This window comes from Nomascus leucogenys, chromosome 14, assembly GCF_006542625.1.
Source record: "Nomascus leucogenys isolate Asia chromosome 14, Asia_NLE_v1, whole genome shotgun sequence".
Taxonomy (NCBI): domain Eukaryota; kingdom Metazoa; phylum Chordata; class Mammalia; order Primates; family Hylobatidae; genus Nomascus; species Nomascus leucogenys.
The window spans coordinates 89,621,806-89,634,344 of record NC_044394.1 but is presented as its reverse complement, the minus strand read 5'-3'; the positions used below and the strand labels follow the sequence as shown (position 1 = coordinate 89,634,344).

The 12,539-nt window shown below is 50.5% G+C and overlaps 1 protein-coding gene across 3 annotated transcripts in view; it reads right to left on the bottom strand.

Annotated features, from left to right (window-relative positions):
* Window positions 1–645: 645 nt before the first annotated feature.
* Window positions 646–12,539, bottom strand: part of NUP85 (nucleoporin 85) — a 31,590-nt gene continuing 19,696 nt past the window's right edge. For 2 of the 3 annotated variants that reach the window (XM_012512477.2, XM_030827516.1), the window contains exons 8-19: window positions 10,216–10,350; window positions 9,990–10,112; window positions 9,623–9,754; window positions 9,293–9,399; window positions 4,695–4,778; window positions 4,480–4,545; window positions 4,138–4,289; window positions 3,194–3,311; window positions 3,004–3,104; window positions 1,612–1,763; window positions 1,207–1,308; window positions 646–826 (exon numbers count right to left, since the gene is read on the bottom strand). In XM_012512477.2, the coding sequence (XP_012367931.2) occupies window positions 725–826; window positions 1,207–1,308; window positions 1,612–1,763; window positions 3,004–3,104; window positions 3,194–3,311; window positions 4,138–4,289; window positions 4,480–4,545; window positions 4,695–4,778; window positions 9,293–9,399; window positions 9,623–9,754; window positions 9,990–10,112; window positions 10,216–10,350 (1,374 nt within the window). In that variant the 3' untranslated portion in view covers window positions 646–724. The remainder of the gene's footprint in view (window positions 827–1,206; window positions 1,309–1,611; window positions 1,764–3,003; window positions 3,105–3,193; window positions 3,312–4,137; window positions 4,290–4,479; window positions 4,546–4,694; window positions 4,779–9,292; window positions 9,400–9,622; window positions 9,755–9,989; window positions 10,113–10,215; window positions 10,351–12,539) is intronic. The other variant, XM_030827517.1, reaches the window with a different exon arrangement.

The window sequence follows — 12,539 nt, the reverse complement described above, 5'->3', positions numbered from 1 at the left end:
CAGCACTGTGAGAGGCCAAGGTGGGCAGATCACAAGGTCAGGAGTTCGAGATCAGTCTGGCCGACACAGTGAAACCCCATCTCTACTAAAAATACAAAAAAATTAGCCGGGTGCGGTGGCTCAAGCCTGTAATCCCAGCACTTTGGGAGGCCGAGGCGGGCAGATCACGAGGTCAGGAGATCGAGACCATCCTGGCTAACACGGTGAAACCCCGTCTTTACTAAAAATACAAAAAAATTAGCCGGGCGTGTTGGCGGGCGCCTGTAGTCCCAGCTACTCGGGAGGCTGAGGCAGGAGAATGGCGTGAACCCGGGAGGCGGAGCTTGCAGTGAGCCGAGATCGCGCCACTGCACTCCAGCCTGGGGGACAGAGAAAGACTCTGTCTCAAAAAAAAAAAAAAAAAAAATTAGCTGGGTATGGTGTGCACCTATAATCCCAGCTACTTGGGTGGCTGAGGCAGGAGAATCACGTGAACCCTGGAGGCGGAGGTTGCAGTGAGCTGAGATCGTGCTATAGCATTCCAGCCCAGGCGACAGTGCAAGACTCCATCTCAAAAAAAAAAAACATAAAACAAGCATTTTTTAATCTTACTATCTCAGGTTCAGACTAGACAGATGAAAAATTCCCTGAGTGTACTCTAAGAACCTACATTTGCATAACAACATTTATTCTTTTAAAAAATCTATATACATTGCCATACAAAGATACCACATTGAAGCAGTTCTCAGGAACCTTCCAGTGAGCCTTCTCTTACAATTGCCCGAGCAAGATTTCGTGCCAGAGCAAGTCTCAGCATTTCCACCTTGGTGGTCTCTATGTCATCATCCTGCAAAGCAGAGAGCGCCAGCATGAGATAAGAGCAGGAAGGAGACCTTTCACACTCCCGAATGTTCGTTCTAGCTAATCCAAAGGTAGAGGGCACTTAACATTCATAGTAGCTTCCAGCAAATTATCAATATAAAAGAAAGCAATACCAAAGGGCCATACTGGAAATGATGAACAGCAAAGAACAAAATGTAGAGATCAGAATACTAGGGTCCCTCATTTTCTCCTAAAAGAAGGTGGTGTGTGAATTACACAGGTTAAGGGGAACAGAGGCACATGTGTCCATAGGAGCCAGTGTTTCTGGAGGGAAGGGGAAGCCTGAGATAGAGGGAGCCTTTTCCCACCTCCATGTGGAACCATCAACCCAAAAGTGAAAATGACCTGGAGCTGCTCGGTATCAGATTCTCCACGCACAGGTCTTCTTGACGTCAAGTCCTCCAGACACCGCATCAACTCGTAAGTCTGTTCTGCTGAGAAAATCACCTAAGGAAGAGAGCCTGCCTTACTTGGCTGCCCCCAGCCCTGGCCTGCACTGGTTGGGGCAGGGGCCCGTGTTCGGACGTTCTTCCTTTCATGCCCTTCGCAAGAGTGTGCTTTGTATACGAATACCTCATTTCAAATCGAGCAGTGTTTCCTGTGAGTCTGGAATTCCAGAGAGGGTGCTAAGGGGAATACTCGCACACAGGCAGAACGACAAAGGAGGAAACGTGCATTGGCAACAGCTATACGACTAAGCTCCAGCAGGGACTGACAAGCAAAGAAAACCACCGCTGCTGCAACCTTCACCTGTTTCTGTTCCAAAAGGGGCAAGGCATCTGTCAGCAGAGTCATCCAGAAAGACCGAGGGGCAATCCGAGACGTCATCAAGGACAGAAGGAGAGAAGCTGCGTCGGCAAAACGCTTCTCTCCGTACATACGGTGGAACTCGCGATACTTTCCTATGGTGAAACGAGAGCACTGGGTAACCTGCGTATTCCCCCAAATTGCCCAGGTGCCACCTACAAAAGTCACCCTGGCCCTAAACAAGAAAAACCTCAGACCAGCCACTCCACAAAGCAGAAGATTTTTTCTGTCTCCAAACTCATAGGTCCCAATGAGACGCAAACCAAGAGCATTCAAAGCACACTTGGAAGAACTCCAAAGAGCCAAATCTGGAGAAACATCAGAGTCAAAATACCTAACAAGAGTCATGGATTAAAAGAGATTGACCAGGCCAGGTGCAGTGGCTCATGCCTATAATCCCAGCACTTTGGGAGGCCAAGACAGGTGGATCACCTGAGGTCAGGAGTTTGAGACCAGCCTGGCCAACGTGGTGTAACCCCATTTCTACTAAAAATACAAAAATTAGCCGGGTATGGTGGCATGCACCTGTAGTCCCAGCTACTCGGGAGACTGAGGAGGGAGAATCGCTTGAACCCAGGAGGTGGGGAGGTTGCAATGAGCCAGGATCGTACCACTGCACTCCAGCCTGGGCGAAAGAGTGAGACTCTGTCTCAAAAAAAAAAAAAAATAAAAGAAACATGGAGGCACTGGCAAGGCGCGGTGGCTCACGCCTGTAATCCCAGCACTTTGGGAGGCCAAGGCGGGTGGATCACAAGGTCAGGAGATCAAGACCATCCTGGCTAACACGGTGAAACCCCATCTCTACTAAAAATACAAAAAATTAGCTGGGCGCAGTGGCGTGCGCCTGTCATCCCAGCTACTTGGGAGGCTGAGGCAGGAGAATCGCTTGGACCTGGGAGACGGGGGTTGCAGTGAGCCAAGATCACGCCACTGCACTCCAGCCTGGGTGACAGAGTGAGACTCTGTCCCAAAAAAATAAATAAAATACAAAAATTAGCCAGGCGTGGTTCCGCATGCCTGTAATCCCAGCTACTTGGGAGGCTGAGGCATGAGAATTGCTTGAAGTCAGGAGGTGGAGGTTGCAGTGAGCCTGGCAGCCTGGGCCACAGAGCAAGTAAGATTCTGTCTCAAAACAAGAAAGAAAGAAACATGGAGGCACTAAGGAGATGTGACAGCCAAACTCATGATCCTGGACATGACGGAAGATGTTTCTGGGACCACTGATGCAATGGGAATATATGAAGGAAGTGCTGGGAGAAGTCTGACGTGATCCCTCCAACCTCCCCAACTACCCGCTTGTGCCCAAAGCACAGGGCACAAAACCCAGAGACTCACCCAGGAATGTCAGTCGGTCACTGAGCATCATGGCTGGCCCCAGGTTGTCAATGAGATCCAAATCAGAAAAGCAGCCTCGCTCACAGTAATCCCTGAGGAACCTGCAGGGCCCAGCCCAGAGATCAGAGTAGCAGTCTCAGGCCCACCTCAACCACCCAGTCCCTGGGAAGCCAACACCAGCGGCACCCACCTGTCTGACACGAGCGTGGCAAAGGCGGCATCCTTAGCACGGATGCTCCAAGAGAGGGCAGAACCCAGGCGATTGTTGCGAACAGCTTTCATGGCTAAGATCTTACAAATGCTGCGAACTTTGCAGGGGAAAAGAAAAGGTAAACAGCTTTCACTCCACAAATCACTCCATTCCTGAGCCCTGTGGGGACCGGAGTGGCCTCACAGCCTCACTTCACCCCAGAGCCACTCTTTGGGCTCTAAACGCAGCTGGATCGGCAGAGCTAAAAACTCAGGCTGATTGACAGTGTCTGGGATCTGCTAAGTGTAAGTGCCCATCAGAGCAGGACTGGCTCTATGAGTGTGTGTGGCTTCAAGGGTAGCAAAATGTTTCTCCCTACATGTCAGCTCTTCTATTACCTCTCCAGATGCCTCAAATCACATCTCCCTGTGGATGGTGAATACCATATGCTTTCAGAAATGGTGGTGAACATGCAACTGCCTCTATGCAGGGTAATAACTCATGTTTACATCACTCAACAGTGAGGGGAGAAAGGAAGGGGCAGACTTGGTCATCCTCATTCCACTCTCTCTGCTTTTCCGGAGCCTCCTCCAGCACTGCTTCCCCACTGAGCCAGGCTGAGCTAGCAATAGCAACCCACCTGGACAGGGAAACAGCGCCAACCCCCAGCCCTGACCTCGTGGAATCAAGTGTGTGAGAAAAGGGGCGGCTCAGGCCTTTCCAGGTGGCGTGTAGATTTTGTCTGGGTTCCACTGGATCCCTAGCTTTCCTGTCCCTCCCAAATAATTATCCCATCTCTTAGTTTACCTCTTGGCATCCACAGCCCCGAGTCTCCAGTGTGGCTTGTGAGGAGGAGGATGGCTGGGGTAGGCATAAAGTGTGACCTCAGGATCCCCTGACTCCTGCGTCCCACAGATGGTAGGCTGGGAGCAGGGCCAGCTCACCTTGTTCAGTCATCTGCCGCTGCTCACAGATCCGCAGCACCTTGAGGGCTTTCTGCTCGGTGTTCAGAGGTATCCGCTCAATGTGGAGCTCCAGGGAGACTCGGCCCAGCTCGGGACAGTAATCAAAGTAATCCACCCCCAGCTGCCACAGGCTGCAAAGGTTCGAGGAGGACAGACATGAGGTGCTGCCTCATGGCTCTGAGGACTGGCACTTGCAGCTCCCTTTCACTGACCCTTCCGAAGCCTTCAGGGAGCCAACTGGGAGAGAACAGTCCAAGCTCCAATGGCACCCGCATGCTGAAGAGCGCCCGGCATAGCCCGCACCCATGGGGTCCTTCCTACCTGGGATGAGCGAACAGTCCCGAGGCGTACTCCAGCAGGAGGAACTCTCTCATGTTGGAACCGAAACTGGAATAAAACATAACAAAAGACCAAGACTCCTGGCCTGCCCTGTTCAGGGCCCCCTTAGCCCAACCTCCCTTTCAGGCATTCAGTTCACCCCACCCTTGAGGGCTTGGTGGTAAGAAGAGGATGATCGGTGCCTCCAGGCCACTTACTAGAGGTTGTGTGACTGGAGGAGCTTGCAGTGGTCCAGCAGGTCTGTCAGGTGGGCCACAAACCACCAGTTGCTCAGGGCGATGCTGCAGATTCAGACACCAAGGCAAGAAGGAAAATCAGGGCAGAGGCCACGTCACACAAGAGTGGGGGTGAGCAAGAACCCCACATGTCCTGTCCCTCAAAGAGATGGGGCCGGGCGTGATGGTAGCTCATGCCCGTGATCCCAGTACTTTGGGAGGCCAAGGCAGGCAGATCACCTGAGCCCAGGAATTTAAGACCAGCCTGGGCAACATGGCGAAACCCCATCTCTACAAATACAAAAATTAGCCAGGCGTGGTGGAACACACCTGTAATCCCAGCTACTCGAGAAGCTGGGGTGGGAGGATTGCTTGAGCCTGGGAAGAAGAGGCTGCAATCGGCTGAGATCACACCACTGCACTCCAACTTGGGTGAGAGAGCACAACCATATCTCAAAAAATAAAAAAAAAATCGCTTAGAAAGTAGTTGAGACGGAGTCTTGCTTTGTCACCCAGACGGGAGTGCACTGCTGAGATCTCGACTCACTGCGACCTCTGCCTCCCAGGTTCAAGCAATTCTCATGCCTCAGCCTCTTCAGTAGCTGAGATTACAGGCATGCGCTACGACACCCAGCTAGAAAGTAGCTTTTGAATGTTCTCACCACATGCACACCAAAAGGGTCACTATGTGAGGTGACAGATGTGCTCACTAGCTTAATTTCTCAATGTATACGTCTATCAAAACACGTTGTTGGCTGGGCACGGTAGCTCACACCTGTAATCCCAGCACTTTGGGAGGCCGAGGTGGGAGGATCACGAGGTCAGGAGATCGAGACCATCCTCGCTAACATGGTGAAACTCCATCTCTACTAAAAGTACAAAAAATTAGCCGGATGTTGTGGCGGAGACCTGTAGTCCCAGCTACTCTGGAGGCTGAGGCAGAAGAATGGCATGAACCCAGGAGGCGGGGCTTGCAGTGAGCCGAGATCGCACCATTGCACTCCGGCCTGGGCGACAAAGTGAGACTCCGTCTTGAAAAAACAAAACAAAACAAAAAAAACATGTTGTACACCTTGGCCAGGCGCAGTGGCTCACTCCTGTAATCCCAACACTTTGAGAGGCCGAGGTGGGCGGATCACTTGAGCTCAGGAGTTCAAGACCAGCCTGGCCAAGAAGGCAAAACCCCATCTCCACCAAAAATACAAAAGTTAGCTGGATGTGGTGGCGTGTGCCTGTGGTCCCAGCTACTCAGAAGGCTGAGGCAGAAGATCGCTTGAGCCCAGGAGGCAGAGGTTGCAGTGAGCTGAAATCGCGCCACAGCACTCCAGCCTGAGTGACAGCACAAGGCTCTGTCTCCAAAAAAAAAAAAAAAAAAAAAAAAAAATGTTGTACACCTTAAATACATACTACTTTGTTAATCACACCTCAATAAAGCTGGGGAAAAAAATGGGAGGGAGTGGGCTGGGCCAGGGGAAAGGACACCTCAGCTTCCCAAAACAGCTGTTGCTACCCAGATTTCTAGCTGATGGTTATGTTGAAACCGTTAGAGAAGCCAGTGAAAAGGCTATAGGGGACCCAGGCTAAGGGAGCCAAAGCCTTAGCCTGCATGAAAGCCACCCACAAGTGGACGGAAGGGCTGAGACGGTGCCCGGTGTCTTCCCAAAGGATCCAGCAGCCTCCAAGGCTGGAAGGCAGCAAGCACTGAGAGCAGAGAACTAACGACACAACTCAAGTGACGGAGACCAGACATAGTGCTGCACAAGGCCACCACGGTCTCCCTACAGGGCCCAGCAGGCCTGAACCACACAGTTAGGTCTTAGATGACACACGCACACACGCCCACTCTCACACACTCTCTCTCTCTGTCTCTCTCTCACTCTGAAGGATTCTGAGTGAGCAGCCGAGACACAGAGCAGGCGGGCATCCTTAACATTCCAGGCGGGAAAGGCCTAATTATCAGCTCCAAAGTAGCCCTCTGCTGAAAGCGAGAGAACGCTGTGGAGTTGGGAAGACCAGCCACGATGAAGGTGACCCCTCTGAGCAACTGTAGCCCCAAATGAGCTGTTTGTCCTGTACTAAGGTCACTGTCAACTCCTTACCCAGGCCCCATGTTGCTTGTTGGGGGCTCTGGAGTAATCAAAGCTCCAGTGCCTCTGCCTGCTATTCTGGAAATGGGGTGTGAGGTTTGTAAACACTGCTGCACCCTGCATCCAAGGTTGTGGGCTGGGCCAAAATACAAGTCAGAAGATTCTAGATTCAGCAGACATTTAGCTGGAACTCTTCTTGGTTATTGAAGGAAGACTTGTCACCTTTTAGCTCGATACTTTTGGAGGACTTGAAGGGCACCAGGAAACTGCCGACATCTTGCCCAACTCCCAGTGAAGTGCACCCCAGCTGTCTCCTCTTGCCAGACAGCAAAGAACTGGCCCGTCTTCAGAGGAAGCTGTAAGCCAGGAGGGAAGAAGGGACCCTATGGAGGACCCTGTGGAGGACTCCTGGCATCTCCTTTCAGCTGATGGGTTAGCAGTCAAGCATGCCCACCCAGGCACTGAGAGACAAACCCCTGGCCCTTTAGCAGGGCTGAGGAACTACAGCCTCTGAGTCAGGATCCCCTGGCTGCCTTTTCTGCCCCTTAGGGTCTGGCATGATTATTGACATAGGAGTAAATCAGAGACCCACTTAGAAACCTCCCTTCTCCATGTTCATATGAAGGTGGTGTGAACAGGAATGGAAAAAAAAGAAAGAAACCTTCTTTCTAATGCCTTTAAAAAGGCATGCCAACAGCCCACTGGCTCAAGTCCAGAAAGAGACACACTTCCCTGCCGCCCAGAACTGTGCATGGGTTTCACTGATACATCCCATGAGAAAACAAGTGCCTACAAGACCCCAATTCAACCTTTCCCCAGAGCCAGGAGGGCACACTTCCTAAAACTGCTACTGTCTCTGAAGACATTGCAGCCCATTTCACAATTCCTGGGACAAGCTCTGCTTTTCTGTTCCTCTTTCAAAACAGGATAGGAGGTAGCCTCGCCATCAGAGAAATGCAAACTCCAAGATTTCCCACGAACAGAGCTCAGATCCCTTCCTGCTTGTGAGAGTGGAGAGAGGCTGAGACTGGGGGGCTGCAAGCCTAACCCTTCCTTGTCTGTGTCCGGCACGAGAGTGATGTTGTTTACCCCTCTTCACTGGTACTTCTCTTTCTCTTCTGCCACTGGAAACAGCAGGACGCTTTCCCCTTTTATACTCCCTGCATCCAAGAGACTTGTTCTGCTCAAATCTGTTTTATTCCGAAAAATCCAGATACAGCTTATAAAGGAAGCCCTGGTGAAACTCACTCACTGTTATGACACAGGACATTTAGAATACTCAACTATGGGCAGAGACACCAACAAAGCCAAATGATGGTGTGTTTGTGTGTTTTTAAGTTATTCTCACTAATTCCTCCATGCAGGGACTTCTCACGATGTTTACAGGCCTGTGAAAATATTGACACAAAACTTGACTTTCAGGCCAGGCACGGTGGCTTACGCCTGTAATCCTAGCACTGTGGGAGGCCAAGACAGGCAGATCGCTTGAGCTCACGAGTTCCAGACCAGCTTGGGCAACAACCTCATCTCTCCAAAAAAAAAAAATAATAATAATTAGCCAGGCATGGTGGTGCATACCTGTAGTCCCAGCTACCTGGAAGGCTGAGGCAAGAGGATCACTTGAACCCAGGAGGTCAAGGCTGCAGTGAGCTGAGATCACTCCACTGCACTCCAGCCCAGGTGACAAAGTGAGACCCTGTTTCGAAAAAAAAAAAAAAAACACAAAAAAACTTGGCAGGGTGCAGTGGCTCACGCCTGTAATCCCAGCACTTTGGGAGGCCGAGATGGGCAGATCACCTGAGGTCAGGAGTTCCAGACCAGCCTGCCTAGGCAACATGGTGAAACCCTGTCTCTACTGCAAAACAAAAATTTGCTGGGTGTGGTGACGGACACCTGTAAATCCCAGCTACTTGGGAGGCTGAGGCAGGAGAATCGCTGGAACCCAGTAGGCGGAGGTTGCAGTGAGCCGAGATCACGCCACTGCACTCCAGTTTGGGTGACAAGAGCAAAACTCTGTCTAAAAAAAAAAAAAACCCCCAGAAACAAACACACAAAAAAACTTGTTTTTCATTCCCCAAATCTAGTATCATTTTCTTGAAGCCCTGGCATTCTTTTGGCCAAAACAAGAAGAGCAGGTAGGGCGAAGGAAACTCTTCCCATGCGTAGATCTACAAAGAGCCAGTTGAGGTCAGTGAATCTGACACCTGAGAACACAGTGTTCAAGGTGCCATCTTGGAAGCAGAGAGCAGCCCTCACCAGCCACATTGCCAGTGCCTTGATCCTGGACTTCCTAGCCTCCAGAACTGCGAGAAAATAATCTTTTTCTTTATAAATTACCTGGTCTCAGGTATTCTGTAATATCAGCGTGAGATGGACTAAGATAGCAGGTCTGAGGGAAGAAGGGTAAGGAAGGAACAGGCCACTCTAGAAACAAAAGGTGGTGATATTTGTACAGCTAAAAATGGTTAGAGTGGGCGGTGACAGAGATCCTACCTGCACTCTTTGATTACTTGATGGATGTCAAACTCAAAGGCCGCCAACAAGATGTTGTCCAGGGGTTCTGGGCTGCTCTCACCTCCCAGAAACAGGTCCAGGCTGGACTGTGGAAAGGTGATGAGACACTCAATCCCGAGGATGGAAGCAGAGACTCAGGGGGCAGGCAAGGCTGCTGTATAAGGAACCCCAGAGAAGGGTGCCATGTTCTTTCACTAAGGGCCAAAGGAAAGGTCTTCCTGTTCCTCAGGGAGGAATTCAAAGAGAATGACCCACGAGGGCGCTCCCAGGACTCCTACCCCCACCCTTGCCCAGCCCGAGCTCACTCACCTGGGCGTAGTAGTGCAGATCAATGGGTTTTACTGTGGGATTGGAGTACAAGAGCCGAGTCACTAGGAAATGATACCAATTACTCAGAAGTTCCTTCTGCTCTAACAAGGCAGCTTCGTCTCCCAGCATAATCTGAGGAGAGAGACATTTGTGCTGAACTCTGTCCTCCTCTCAGGGGCACCTTCTCCATAATGCCCCTGCTCTCAGCTAAGGGCACTGGATTTCAACTAGTCTGAAAGCTCTCGCCATCATGGCAGAGCGACAGACAGCCCTATCCAAGGAGGACCAAGCTCCTGCCACTGCTGCACTGGAAGCCACAGCCCCCACAGGAAGCCAACATGGATGCACTCTGAGCTGCTTCCCAGACCTTCAAGAGAGACTCCAGGTGAGGGCTGGTGGCGAATGTGCTGTCCTGGAGGTACCGCTCACATTCCTCGTGCCAGTGCTGCCACTTCAGCTCCAGCTCGGTCAGTGTCTGGGTGTTCCCGGGCTAAGGGGGAGACCAGCCATGAGACATCATCCCATCCAAACCCTTTATATTTAGTGAATCATGCATCTCCTGTGACCCAGCAGAGTAAAGCTACCCCACGTACACTGAGAATGGGCATTGTCCTCATCAGGTCCCCCATGGTTCGGCACATGCCTGCAGAGGCGGGGCTGGCGTCGGCTTCCTTGGAGAGCATCTGTCGGGCCTCATCCAGCCGGCCCTGCAGCACCAAGATGGTCACCTGGGAGGAGATCCAGGCCCATGAGCACTGGCAGGAGGCCTGGCCCTGCTGAGGCGTAAGGAGGCCAGTCCCCTCACCCCACACTTTGGCTTTTTAACTCCTCACACATAGGCTTCTTTCTGCCCCTCAGTCTGCCCTGGGAAGAATGATGGCTCTTTCCCTCCAGAAGTAATCTATCACATCCAATCTCATGGCTTTGTCACCTCCACTATGTTTTTCAAACAGCCAGCTGTAGTCCATTATAGCCTGTGACCACCTTTTTTTTTTTTCCAGAGTTCCACTCTTGTTGCCCAGGCTGGAGTGCAATGGCATAATCTCGGCTCGCTGCAACCTCCACTTCCCGGGTTCAAGCAATTCTCCTGTCTCAGCCTCCCGAGTAGCTGGGATTACAGGCACATGCCACCACGCCCAGCTAATTTTTGTGTTTTTAGTAGAGATGGGGTTTCACCATATTGGCCAGGCTGGTCTCGAACTCCTGACCTCCAGTGATTCCCCACCTCAGCCTCCCAAAGTGTTGGGATTACAGGTATGAGCCACCATGCCCAGCCCCAGCTTTTCAAAGATAAAAGAAACAGAAAAACACGTTCCTCTACCCGCTTCCCCCCACCCCTTTTCCACCATCATGGTGTGTGCTGTTGATCATTTCTCCCACCGTCTTCTCACAAAACGTCAAGGGTCATGCAATTCCTGGCCAAGAAACAAAAGCAAAATTGTCCCATTCACCAGTGGATTCAGATTAAAACTGGTAATACAAGGCCGGGCGTGGTGGCTCACGCCTGTAATCCCAGCACTTCGGGAGGCCAAGACAGGCGGATACCAAGGTCAGAAGATTGAGACCATCCTGGTTAACATGGTGAAACCCCGTCTCTACTAAAAATACAAAAAATTAGCCAGGCGTGGTGGCAGGCGCCTGTAGTCCCAGCTACTTGGGAGGCTGAGGCAGGAGAATCACTTGAATCTGGGAGGCGGAGGTTGCAGTGAGCTGAGATTGCGCCACTGCACTCCAGCCTGGGCAACAGAATAAGACTCCATCTCAAAAAAACAAAACAAAACAAAATAAAACAAAACTGCTAATACAGTTAGCTACAACCCCAAGAGGAGGGACTGGAGAAGAACCAGGCTGGGTCTGCCAGGAATTACACATGAGATGAGTCCACACGTAAGACTATCATCTTATCACAGCAAGCCGAAACTGTCACCACTACCTGGAAAGGTGGACATACTTTGTTGAGAAAATAGTTTTTCTCTGATTATAAGCTCTACAATAGTAGGTTGGTTCAATAATAAATATGTGAGAAGTTTTGTTTGGAAAAAAATTAAAATGAAATAATAGAAAATATCAGAACGCATTAAATAAAATGGTTCATAAAAGTTCCAGTTCAAATATAAATATGTAAAATAAATACACTCAGGCCAGGCGTGGTGGCTCATGTCTGTAATCCCAGCACTTTGGGAGGCCGAGAAGGGTGGATCACCTGAGGTCAGGAGTTCGAGACCAGCCTGGCCAACATGGTGAAACCCTGTCTCTACTAAAAATACAAAAATTAGCCTGGCGTGATGGTGCATGCCTGTAGTCCCAGCTACTTGGGAGGCTGAGGAAGGAGAATCATTTGAACCCGGGAGGCAGAGGTTGCAGTGAGCCGAGATCACGCCACTGCACCCCAGCCTGGGTGACAGAGTGAGATTCCATCTAAAATAACATAACATAACATAAAATACACTCAATGCAAATAGTCCTCACTGTTCAGTCTTTATCTGTGAATCTGCCTACTCACTAAAATTTATCTGTAACCCTCAAATCAGTATTTGTGGTACTTTCAAATCAAAATTCAGAGTGGCAGGAATATTGAGTTGCTTGACACACACTAAACAAGGATTTATCGTGATGCAGTTAGTGCCACATTTTTTTAATTTTTGTACATTTTCTTGGGTCCCCAAGTGTAGTACTGAAGTGCTTTCTAGTGTTGCTAAGTGCAAGAACTATGGGAGGTGTTAGATAAGCTTCATTCAGACACAAAAATTATACTGCTATACTGCTGTTGGCCCTGAGTTCTTTTTTTTTTTTAGACGGAGTCTTGCTGTCGCCCAGGCTGGAGTGCGGTGGCACGATCTCGGCTCACTGCAAGCTCCACCTCCCAGGTTCACGCCATTCTCCTGCCTCAGCCTCCCGAGTAGCTGGGACTACAGGC